Source organism: Garra rufa, chromosome 18 (genome assembly GCF_049309525.1).
Source record: "Garra rufa chromosome 18, GarRuf1.0, whole genome shotgun sequence".
Taxonomy (NCBI): domain Eukaryota; kingdom Metazoa; phylum Chordata; class Actinopteri; order Cypriniformes; family Cyprinidae; genus Garra; species Garra rufa.
This window is the reverse complement of record NC_133378.1, coordinates 8320790-8333603: the sequence shown is the minus strand read 5'-3', so window position 1 is coordinate 8333603 and position 12814 is coordinate 8320790. Positions and strand designations below refer to the sequence as shown.

Genomic DNA, 12814 nt, shown 5'->3' with positions numbered 1-12814 from the left:
AACACTCCACTTTTTTTGGAAATATGCCTCATTCTCCAAAATCCCCCGAGTTAATAAGTTGAGTTTTATCATTTTGAAATCCATTCAGCCGTTCTCCTGTTCTGGCGATATCACTTTTAGCATAGCTTAGCATAGATCATTGAATCCTATTAGACCAATAGCATCGCGTTCAAAAATGACCTACGAGTTTCCATATTTGTCCTATTTAAAACTTGACTCTTCTGTAGTTATATCATGTACTAAGACCAGTGGAAATGCAAAGCTTCAATTTTCTAGGCTGATAAGATTAGGAACTACACCCCCATTCCGGCGTAATAGTCAAGGAAGTTTGCTGCCGTAATAAGGCTGAAGCAGGAGCAGTAATACCACGCAGCACATGTGCAAATGCTAAACTAGCTGGGAACTCATTTCTGATAATACTCCGCCTGCTTCGGCCATATTACGGCAGCAAACTTCCTTGACTATTACGCCGGAATGGGGGTGTAGTTCCTAATCTTATCAGCCTAGAAACTCGCAGCTTTGCATTTCCACCGGTCTTAGTACACGATATAACTACAGAAGAGTCAAGTTTTAAATACAACAAATATGGAAACTCGTTGGTCATTTTTGAACGCGATGCTATTGGTCTAATAGGATTCAATGATCTATGCTAAGCTATGCTAAAAGTGATATCACCAGAACAAGAAAACGGCTGAATGGATTTCAAAACGGTAAAACTCAACTTATTAACTCGGGGGGAGTTGGAGAATGAGCCTATTTCCAAAAAAAAGTGTAGTGTTCCTTTAAGACTGGTTTTGTGGCCCAGGGTCACATATATGAATTTCTACATTGTTTAAGATTTAATAAGTAGCTTTTCATTGATTTACAAACCTCCTGCAGTTCCCTCCTAAATACTAGTTTGGGAAACCCTTAACTCAAGCTCAAACAGAAGTGGCTCATTTTTGATACTCTACTCTAATCACATTTAGGTCAAAGGATCTTTCAGTTGAGTGGAAGTCGTCAAGATGCAGCCCATTTCCCTGAACTGACAGCACTAACTCAGGAAATGTTTAGTAGATGGTTGATCAATTACATCAGCATCTTCAGATTAGCTGCGGTCAGTATGCCGTTTCTCATTTATGAACCAAATTTAGCACAAACACAGCTTGCAGCTTTACTATGCGGCTGTGAATATAGCTTTAAACCACTGACATGCACTCCTTTAAATAAACTGCAACCCATAAGAACAGCTCTGGCTTGGTCTGCAGAGGTTCTGTACCTCAGTGTGTTTGGGTTCCTCTTTGGCTTTGCGGCGGCTCCCTCTCTCCAGCACGCAGCTCTCCTCAATGCTCTCCTCCTCAGCCACGCCCACACGAGCACTGCGTCGACGCTCCTCAAAGCACAGCTCCTCCTCCGGACGACCCGTCTTACGCATCAGCGCAGCCTTCAGTCTGATCACAAACACACATTCATGAGAATAATGAAGCCAATCACAGAAGAGTGGCTTCACACCTGGTCTAAACCAGATTTCGATTATCTTTGAGTGAATTCTAGTGGTCGTCCAATATATTGGCAAGGGCGAAATATCAGCCAATAGTTAGCTTTTCTTTTTTTTTTTTTTATTACTAGCATCAGCCAATATTTTTCTTTGTTTGGCTAATACACTGAAAAGACTTTTATTTTAATAGTATCTAATAAACGTATCCACCTTATTCTTTAACGTGGAAGTAAGTCTATGGGTAAGTCTATCTTTCGGTTCATTATCTACTATAGGGAAATAAGGAAAAGAACAACAACGTGTGGTAAACGGTAAAACTGTTTGCACTACAAACCAGTGTGCTCATAATTAAGATAATACATTAAAATAATATGGAAATATACACCAATTTGCAAAACAAGCTGTTTTGTGCAGCTAAAAAGCTGGACATGGATGAGACCGGAAGCCAGACCTATAAAATAGGAAAAGTAAGGTGGATAATTTCACTAATTTTGCAAATTTGTCTACAGCTGCACACTTCAGAGAATCTCACAGATGAATTTGACAAATTTTAAATCTCTAAGCAGGGTTCAACGCTAAGGATTTTTTCTACTGGGCCGATCGGGCCAGTGGTTCAGATTTTTACTTGCCCTGCCAAAATTTTCACTGGCCGAACCAAAAAAATAAATAAATAAAGTTAATAGTTATTTCTTAGCCACATTTTAACTAATGTGTCAAAAGCCAAATATAACTGTATATTTCCTTAAATACAATTTTAAAAAATTATAATTGTGATGTAACTAAATTTATGCACAACAGTATGTCCAGGTCGATGGTCCCAGATCAGCAGTTAACTATACATAAATGGAGGACTCCTATTAAAGCTCAAGCTGTATCTCAATTCTGAAACTGTACTTGCACGAATTTGACAAACAGTCGCAGGCAAATTAAACTTTAGTGACAAGTCAGCACTGGCCCGATCGGGCCAGTGACGATCCTGTCTATTGTCCCGAGCGTCTCGCACACTGGCCCCGGGCCATCGGGCAGTCCTTATTGTCGAGCCCTGCTAAGACTCCTAATGCAAAGACTTTCCAGTGTTTACTTTTTATTCATAATTTTAACCATTTCTGTATTTGTGATAAATCCTATAATGGAATTACACAATCAAGAAGTTGCAATCTAAATAAATCTCTTTACAGATTTATTTTTATCATCAAGTTCATATGCATTCATTTTAAATATTAACATTTTGCTAAATAAATTTAAATTTCAGCAATTGCTCTCTTTAAATTAAAATTTCTATTTACAATTAACAAAAGTATTTGAACTAAGATTTTTAATGTTTTTTAAAGTCTCTTCTGCTCACCATGCCTGTATTTATTTGCATTTATTTGATCAAAAGTGCAGCCAAAAAACAAAAAAAGGTAAAATTTTGAAATATTTTTACCATTAAAAAAAAATTCTATTTAAATATATTTTAAAATGTAACTTATTCCTGTGATTTCAAAGCTGAATTTTAAGCATTATTACTCCAGTCACGTGATCCTTCAGAAATCATTCTAATATTCTGATACGCTGCTCAAAAACATTTATTGTTATTAATTTATTAATATTTATAGTAGAATTTATTCAGGTTTCTTTGATGAATAGAAAGTTCAGAAGAACAGCATTTGCCTGAAATAATGTCTTTTGACCACTTTTGATAAATTGTAAGCATCTTCACTAAAAACAAACAAACAAACAAAAAAAAAACAGAAATTTCCATAATTAAAAAAAAAATGACTCAAGCTTTTCAATTGTATAGTGTAAAATGTTACAAAAGCTTTTTTATTTCAAATAAATGCTGATCTTTGGATCTTTCTATTCAAAGAATGCTGAAAAAATAAATGAACAACTGTTTTAAATATTGATGATGGTGATGATAATGATAATAATAAGTTTTTTGAGCAGGAAATCAACATATTTGAATGATTTCTGAAGGATCATGTGACTAAAGTAATGGCGCAAAAAATTTAGCTTTGAAATCACAGGAATAAATTACATTTTAAAATACATTCAAACAGAAAGAAGTTATTTTAAATAGTAAACAATTTTACTGTTTTTGCTGTACTTTGGATCAAATAGATGCATGCTTGTTGAGAAAAAAAAATATAAAAAAAAACATTAAAAATCTTACTGTTCAAAAACTTTTGACTGGTAGTGTATATACAAGATATATTAGCAAAAAAAAACAGAAAAAAAAAAAAAAGTCAACCATTAGTGAATTTCAAACAGCAGGAGTTTGCCTCAAACTCCTAATTTGCTGCTTATTAATAGTTAGTAAGGTAGTTGTTTCGATATAGGGGTAAGTTTAGGTATGGGATAGGATTAAGGGATCTAAAATATGGTCAGGCAGAATAAGGTATTAATAAGTGCTTTATAAGTATTAATAAACAGCTAGAATGCTAGTAATATGCATGCTAATAAGTAACTAATTATTAGTGAGAACTGGTCCCTACCCAAACAAACACTGAATTACACCAAAAGCTGTCAGGAAAAGAAGCAGGGTTCTTACTTGCGTAGTTTGCCTTCGATAATCCACTTGTTTTTCCTGTAGGTTGCCATGTTCTCTAGCGTGTTATCAATCTCCCTGCAGAAACAGAACGGTTGGAAAATGAAAATGATATTTACATATGCAAATCTACAGAACTCTTTAATTACTATAATATGATTTGGATTCCTGCTGACCTGGTGATTATGTTGCTGGCGTTGAGCTCCTCCACCAGGAAGGCCAGTATGGAGGCTTTGACATCGGGTTTGAGGGTCTGGAAGCTCTTTGTACGGAGAAGGTTACACACCTCCAAATCAAAGCCATGGGCTTCCAGAAAGATCCGCAGCACCTCGGATACAGTGCTGTGGCTCAGCTCCAGATCCACCAGCTTCTCCCCCAGGATCTTCACAGACTGAGAAAAGAAAGAGAAACAAACCAACACTTCAGTAACTGACATGCCTTAAATTTAGGGTAAAACCCAGCCTACATAATCTTCCAATGAAAATTCAATGTTAATATAGAATACTATGTATACTAATGTCATTCAAGATGTTCATGTCTTTCTTCAGTCGTAAAGAAATTGTTTTTGAGGAAAACATTTCAGGATTTTTCTCCATATAGTGGACTTCTATGGTGCCCTGAGTTTGAACTTCTAAAATGCAGCTTAAATTCAGCTTCAAACGATCCCAAGTGTGGTTGTAAATGAAGAAGGGTCTTAATCTAGCGAAACTATCATTTATTTTTTTATTTATTACAATTTATATACTTTTTAACCTCAAACGCTCATCTTGTCTTGCTTTGCCTGAACTCAGTTTTTTCCAGTTCAAGGCAGTCAGGGTATGTCAAAAAACTCCCATCTCATTTTCTCCCTCAACTTCGTCCTACATCGCCGTTTTACCTTTTTTGTTAAGGGTGTTTGATGATCTTTGTAGGTTTACTTTGCTGCAGAATTACCGACCCAGTATTTGCAAATGTAGGATGATTTTGAAATGATTTTTATAGTTGAGGAAGAAAATAAGATGGGAGTTTTCTGACGTACCCCAACTTCAGGCAAAGCAAGCCAAGACGGGTGTTTGAGGTTAAAAAAAAAAAAAATTAATTGTAATAAAAATAAATATACAACTGATCGTTTCGCTAGATAAGACCCTTCTTCCTCGGCTGGGATCATTTATAACCGCATTTGGGATCGTTTGAAGCCGCATTTAAACTGCATTTTGGACGTTTAAACACGGGGCACCATAAAAGTCCACTATATGGAGAAAAATTAGTCTACCGCTAGCAATAAGCTAACCATGTCCCTTCAGTGGCTCGCCTTATTTTATTAGATCGCCTTATTTGTTTTCCTTGCCTTTCTGAGTAGGTTACAGACACCAACCATTCCTGCACTTAATGTCTCCTGCACAACCAGGAACATAACATTTATTTCCTCGATCTGCCATTTTCGCTATTGTCCTAGCTTTGTTTTTTTCCAACAATAGCCTAGCTGCAGAACATCTGATGACTGGGCATTGCAAATGTTGGGGGCGTAACTATTAACGATCATGACTATTGCGTAATAGTCGCTGTAATGTTAGAATTAGCCTATTTTTCAGTGGTCTTTCACAATCATCAAATTTATATAAGGAGGAAACGATGGTGTTTGAGACTCATGGTATGTCATGTCCATGTACAGAACTGTTATTATTCAACTATGCCAAGGTAAATACAGTTTTCCATTCTATGGCACCTTTAAGTAATTTCATCCAAGTTCAAAGACACAAACAGATGAGTCTTAGACTTTGACAGTTATAAAGAGAACTCAATACATTGATATCACTCAAAAACAAACCTGGTAATATGAGGGCAGTCCAGGATCATGCAGAGCAGCTTCCACCAGTTTAACAAGCAGATCCAGGAGCTCGCCTTGGCTCTTTTCCATGCCGAGGAGCCCTTCCTGCAGGGTGCTCAGGCTGGGAATGTCCTTAGGCACCTGGAGCCCCAGGATCTTTCCGTAACCATGCAGGAACTCAACCACTCTTAGACAATTGGAGAAGGCCAAACCTGAAAGCACCAGTCCTGGTATCCGTGTCAGTTGTGGGAGGGGCTACAGAGGGAGACAGAGGACAACACAATGAATAATGGGAGTAAAAAAAAACATCCCAGATGAGACACCCAACATCAAGTGACACACTCTAGACTAGACTAAGCATTCCCATTGGAGCCAATGGACACAATCAGTCAAAAGTTTTTATTAACCAACCTTAATTTGATCCAAAACACAGTAACATTTTGAAATATTTTTTATATTTAAAATAACCTTTATTTGAATATATTTTAAAATGTAATTCATAAAACAGGTAGTTCTGGTCCTTGATTCTGATTGGTTGAGCCAGGTTCTAAACTGTTCCAAATTACACTACAAACACACACCTTTGTTTACGTTTGTGTGTTTCTCGGCAACCACTTTGTTGGAACCACAACGGTTTCAGAGGAACTACATTGTTTAGTGGAAGAATACTGTTTCTTTTTATATCATTACACTTTATTTGCTTTTATCTGGTTTTATTTTGTGAAACCTTACTACGTATATGGAATAACCGTTTTATAAAAGCAATAAGCCTTTGCTTCACGTCGTGCCTAACAACGCCCCTTAAAGTCCCCATGAAATCAAAATTAAAGTTTTTTGGCTTTTAGTATGAATATATTAGCCTTAAGGTTATCTATAAGCTAGTGTGCTTCAAAACAACGACACAATTCGCATTTACAAGATATGGGCATTCAAAACTTATAGTCTCGTCACTTCCGCCAATATGAATCAACGATTTTGATGATATCACCGTGCACTTCAGTTTCTCATCAAACGTTCTGACCAATCAAATGCTCTCTAGAGTCCGTAGTGTCCCGCCCCCTACACTATAAATAGACACTGAATCTGCGGCTAAGATCGGTCACTTGTTCATAGTGTAAGTGTTTTCTGTTTGGTGATTATGATCACTATTTTGTTTTAGCAAGCGTTTCATATTGAATCTATGGGGTAATTTATTAGACTGGCTGTCATAAGTTTACAAATGTGGATTTACCGAACTATATATAATATAATATATTAATTAACAACATGTACTTACTTTATGGTTAGGATTAGGATTACTTGCACGTAACTAAGCATAATTAACTTTTATTATGATAGTAGGTACACGTAACTTGTGTAAAAAGGACACCTTAAAATAAAGTGTTACCGGAAAATACACTCCTGCTACATACACAAAGCAAAGCAAAAGAGCTCTAGCATATTGAACGGCTACTACATTAGTCAAGCACCATTAAACGTAGGATACTTTGAAAATTCCAGTGCTTTTTAGCTGTATGCACACGCCAAGCCAAAACTGAAGTACACTTTAGTCTTTAGTGCCCCTCAGACCCCTAGATTGTAATCGTGTCACACAGAATCTCTTCTAGTGTGTGAAAACAAATCACATGATTCTAAAAATGTGTCATGTTACATCCATTTAGGTCACTGTGTAAAACAATGGCAGTCATTGCTTGGGAAAATAGCACTGTTTTGGTGATTTGGTACTTTAACTGGAAAAAGGAACCCAACAAATTCACAGAAATGTGAATCCCTCAGCACATGACGCTCACCGTGTGGTCAGGGAGACACATGTCCTCTGCAGGCTTCTTCATCTCCTCTAAGATCATCAGCTGTCTCTTCCTCTCCTCCATTCGTCTCTGAGCCTGCGCCCTTCGCTCCGCCTGTCTCTTTGCTGCCAGCGCGGCCTGCGCTTCGGCCTCTGCTTGAGCCTGGGCTTTGGCCAGAGCCTTGGCTTTGCTGCGGGCTCGGGCCACTTTCTTAATGGGACTGGCCTTTTCCAGATCCAACGGCAGCTCTGCTGTGGGTGGTACTGGGACCTTCCTTCTGCGGCCGGGCTTCTTGGGTCCCTCTGCGGCTGAGAAAGGGCTTTCAGACAACTGGTTCTGAGACTGGTCTCCATTGTATTCTTGCTCTTTGGCTTTCTCCAGCTGCACAAACACAAAAGAAAACAAGAGCTCAGAGCACTGAGCTATTAAACTACAATTATGTAGTTAAATAAATTGGAGTGGACCTGTGAGAACATTTTTCTGACTGATGTGTATATCTGGTTCTCACACCTTCAGACCATTTTGATGGCTTTTCCAATATACCTTTTGACCCCAATGACCCCCAAGACAATAAAGACCAAAATACTTCCATTATAATGACAAAGCTGCTCATTTTTAAACTTTAGATTTACAGAAATCAAGAGTGGCAAAATACTAAAAATAAAAAAATTTGAATTAAAAAAATTCAATGCTTTTGAACCTTTTATATCCAATGCATTTACACTTTCATAGTTTACACTTTCATAGTTTGCGGTTACAGATTAATTATTTTTTTAAACGTACAAATAGCCATTTCTACCAAGTAAAATATTTTAACATACATATACAGTTGAAGTCAAAAGTTTACACACACCTTGCAGAATCTGCAAAATGTTATTTTACCAAAATAAGAGGGATCATACAAAATGTTTAGTTTTTTTATTTAGTACTGACCTGAATAAGATATTTCATGTGTACATATAGTCCACATGAAAAAACAAGAGATGAATTTACAAAAATGACCCTGTTCAAAAGTTTTCATACACTTGATTCATAATACAGCATTGTTACCTGAATGATCCACAGCTGTTTGTTTTGTTTAGTGATAGTTGTTCATGAGTCCCTTGTTTGTCTTGAACAGTTAAACTGCCTGCTGTTCTTCAGAAAAATCCGTCAGGTCCCACAAATTCTTTGGTTTTTCAGCATTTTTGTGTATTTGAACTCTTTCTAACAATGACTGTATGATTTTGAGATCCATCTTTTCACACTGAGGACAACTGAGGGACTCATATGCAACTATTACAGAAGGTAAAAATGCTCTCTGCATTAAGAGCAGGGGGGGGGGGGGCTAACTTTTGAACAGAATGAAGATGTGTACTTCCTTCTTATTTTACCAAAATATCATATTTTTAAAAATTTAGTACTGCCCTTCAGAGGCTACAGAAGATGCTTATGTTTCCCAGAAGACAAAATAAATTAAGTAGTTTACCCTGATCTTCGAATTCAAAAAGTTTTCACCCCCAGCTCTTAATCTATATTATTTCCTTCTGAAGCATCAGTGAGCGTTTGAACCTTCTGTAATAGTTGCATATGAGTCCCTCAGTTGTCCTCAGTGTGAAAAGATGGATCTCAAAATCATACAGTCATTGTTGGAGAGAGTTCAAATACACAAAAATGCTGAAACACCAAAAAATTTGTGGGACCTGAAGGATTTTTCAGAACAGCGAGCAGTTTAACTGTTCAGGACAAGAGACACGTGAACAACTATCACTAAACAAAAAAATAGATCAAGTGTACATAAACTTTGGGGTCATTTCTATAAATTAAACTATTATTTTCTCTTGTGGACTAGACGTAAACATCTTTTATATTCTATCTAATTTTAAAAAAAGCATGCATTTTGTATGATCCCTCTTATTTTGGTAAAATAATTAACATTTTGCAAATTCTGCAAGGTGTATGTAAACTTTTGACTTCAACTGTATATTTAAAAAACAAAAACTTAAATGAGAAATATGATTGCAGCTTGCATTTTATTTATTTACCTTGTTTTGCCATAAAAAATAAATAAAATAAAAATAAAAAAGGCCCTCTACTGGTTGCCCTCAGGTTTTAGATGCAAGCATAACTAAAAAATTTAGATACACTATTTAAACGTATTATTAATAAGAAATTGTCCTTTGGAAACATTTAACCGGCGCCACATAGATGTTATCATCATTCAAAATTTTCCCAACTTCAAGATTGTATTAAAATCCATGATTTCGCTCATGTCCCTTTGTTTTTTCATGTCCATAAACCCGGTAATTAAGTTATGCACATATTTGAATAGAGTTGCTTACTTTGGCTTTCCGTTTCTCCTGCCGGATCTTTTTAATCTTTGCATCCTCCTTTCTTTTCATTCTTGCCTGCATGAGAAAAACCAGATGATCAGATGGTCTCCAAAATAGACTTGTTAGTAAATAACAACAATATAAAGTCAGCTCACCTTTCTCTTCATTTTCTTCTTGATCTTGACCAGTTTTTCTTTTTCTTCCTCTGTGAGTTCCTCTGTAAAACAATGAACATAAACTGAGTTAAGATGCACACCATATTTCACAAAAAAAAAAAAAAAACATTTCTATTAAGCAGACACTTCACCCATAGCAATCTGAGGTTAAGTGTGTTGCTCCAGGGATCAGTGATTATAGTTTGTACCTTGCCCCAATGTTCACCTACTCAATCCTGAGAAATGATCTGAACATTCAGACTCACCCTTTGCCTCCAGTCTCTTCAGCAGCCTGGCGTCCACTTTGCTGAGCAGATCTTCCATCTTGGCCTTGGGAGGGCGGCCTGGACGTCTACCTTGGCCTCCTCTGGCTCTGCGGCCATGGGAACGAGGCTCCTTGTCTGGATTTGGAGGACGACCACGTCTGCCTGTTATAGCCATGATCATGGAGGGCACTTCCTCATTGGCAAGTTGGAACCATTTCATACCCTATAACAAATAAAGAGCGATGACATGTCTTGAAACAGCATAACTGTCCTGAATCCACAAACCACAAGTTTGCCTGTGGCACCTGTAGACATCTTCATACACACCTCAGGGGTTTCCCGCTCCTCATAGAAATCGCCCACTGGCATGCGTGGACTGAAGCTGAAGTGCTCTCTTGAAACGCCCTGGAGAGCATCCTGATGCCTCTTCAGATACTGAAGAATGTAAGAGAGACAAAAGCAACTAGATGAAGACTGAAGCCTTTTTATCACTCATGCAGATTAGGTTACAGTGGTATTGTGGGTAATCATTTGGTGTGCAAGTGAAACAGATCTCACCTTGATGACTTCGGGGAACTGCTTCATCCTCCGGCCGCAGGGGCCATAGTACCATGTCTCTCCTTTCAGGCGATCCTCAAGCCTCCGGACTCGAATCTCACGCCTCCAGCTAGCATTTGTGAAACACAGCATGTGAAACAGATTTGCCATAACAATGAACATCCTTGACACTGTTTGAAACTGCTGGATAAGTCTAACACTTCAGTTTAGGGAACACTATTCACTTAACTAGTTGAATTAATGCCTTATTGTGCATAACCATATTCTAGATCCCTTAAAGGGGTCATCGGATGCCCATTTTCCACAAGTTCATATGATTCTTTAGGGTCTTAATGAAAAGTCTTTAATATACTTGTTTAAAAATTTTCAATAGTAGTGTAAAAAAAAACACCCTTTTACCTTGTCAAAATCAGTTCTGCAAAAACCCAACTCATTTTATTGCAGGGTCCCTTTAAATGCAATTTTAAATGCTTTATATCCACATTTAGCCGTGAAACTTGACAACAAGCACATTATTAAGAAAGGCCATTCGCAAAGATGCATAAAAAAACCTTTATACTCACTTCTGCAGTGAGTGAAGGTGTATCAGGAATGATTTGCACGAACACAGATGCATATGTCGATCGGGATCGGCGCTTTCCTTTTAAAAACGAAAGTAACGTTTTCCTCTGCGTCTTCGGCTCAAATGTCGGGAGTAAATGACGACTGCTGTGTTCATTATTACATCCAACAACAGAACACCTCGATCGCTCAGAGACATTCTTGTCTTCCCCTGCACCTGAGTCGACAATGGCGATCGGAGTCGGACTGGTTGAGCTCGGTGGGGGGCGGGTCTAAGGTAAGGCGCTCATGTCAATCAACTATCGTGGGAGTTGCATCTACGGATGCAAAAACACAGAAAATCGAACCCGATCCGTTTTTTTTTTTATTTTATTTTTTATAAAGAACGAAAGTTTCAGAGGCAGTGTGTAAATGTGATTGACGCAACATGAGGTCGTATTTATTTTTTAACATGCGAAAATTTCAGACTGAGTGTGCAATGACCTTTAGGATAGGACAATATTTGGGTGCAATATATTGAGGGTGCAAAAAAAAAGTAAATATTGAGAAAATTGAGAAAGTTCTATGCAATGCAAATTACTTAAGTTTTGATATATTAACGGTATGAAATTTACTAAATATCTTTATGGAACATGATCGTTACTTAATATCCTAATGATTTTTGGCATAAAAAGAAGATTGTCATTTTAACCCCTACAACGCATTTGTTGGCTATTGCTACAAATATACAAGTGCGACTTACAACTGGTTTTGTGGTCAAGGGGTCCTAAAAATTAAAAAAAGAAAAAAACTAGTGTACTCAAAATAATGTATTTAAATAAACTAAATTTTTCTGGTAAATTGCTATAATGTTACTATAACATGTTCCATTAGTTAATGCTAGTTAATGTATTAACTAACAAGAACAAACAATGCACAACACATTTATCACAGTATTTGTTAATCTCTGTTAATGTTAGTTAATAAAAAAACACAGTTGCTCATTGTTTGTTCATGTTAGTTCACAGTGCATTAACTAATGTTAACAAGCTCAACTTTTGATTTTATTAATGCATTAGTAAATGCTGAAATTAACATTAACTTACATTAAAAAAAATGCTGTTGAAGTACTGTTCATTCTTAGTTCTAATGAACCTAACTAACTAAAAATACCTAAGTTTTATGGTACCAATTAAGATTTATGCAATAATTGTCAATTTATCCCCATTTTGCTTATTTTTTTAAAGATTTTTTAAATAGTGCAGTATTTCAGAATAGAAACTAGTTGTGCATTTTTCTGCATCATGGCTGGTTTATATATTGTACATGCCATTTTGTTATGCAAAAGTAATTTATATATTTTTGTTCAGCAATATTTTTCT

General features: G+C 36.8%; 1 protein-coding gene across 1 annotated transcript in view; it reads right to left on the bottom strand.

Annotated features, from left to right (window-relative positions):
- baz2a (bromodomain adjacent to zinc finger domain, 2A) overlaps positions 1-12814 on the bottom strand; it is a 50402-nt gene that overhangs the window by 18108 nt on the left and 19480 nt on the right. The window contains exons 8-17 of the mRNA XM_073822832.1: positions 10893-11001; positions 10662-10769; positions 10335-10557; positions 10069-10130; positions 9923-9988; positions 7605-7982; positions 5815-6069; positions 4184-4398; positions 4011-4085; positions 1259-1430 (exon numbers count right to left, since the gene is read on the bottom strand). Of these exons, the coding sequence (XP_073678933.1) occupies positions 1259-1430; positions 4011-4085; positions 4184-4398; positions 5815-6069; positions 7605-7982; positions 9923-9988; positions 10069-10130; positions 10335-10557; positions 10662-10769; positions 10893-11001 (1663 nt within the window). The remainder of the gene's footprint in view (positions 1-1258; positions 1431-4010; positions 4086-4183; positions 4399-5814; positions 6070-7604; positions 7983-9922; positions 9989-10068; positions 10131-10334; positions 10558-10661; positions 10770-10892; positions 11002-12814) is intronic.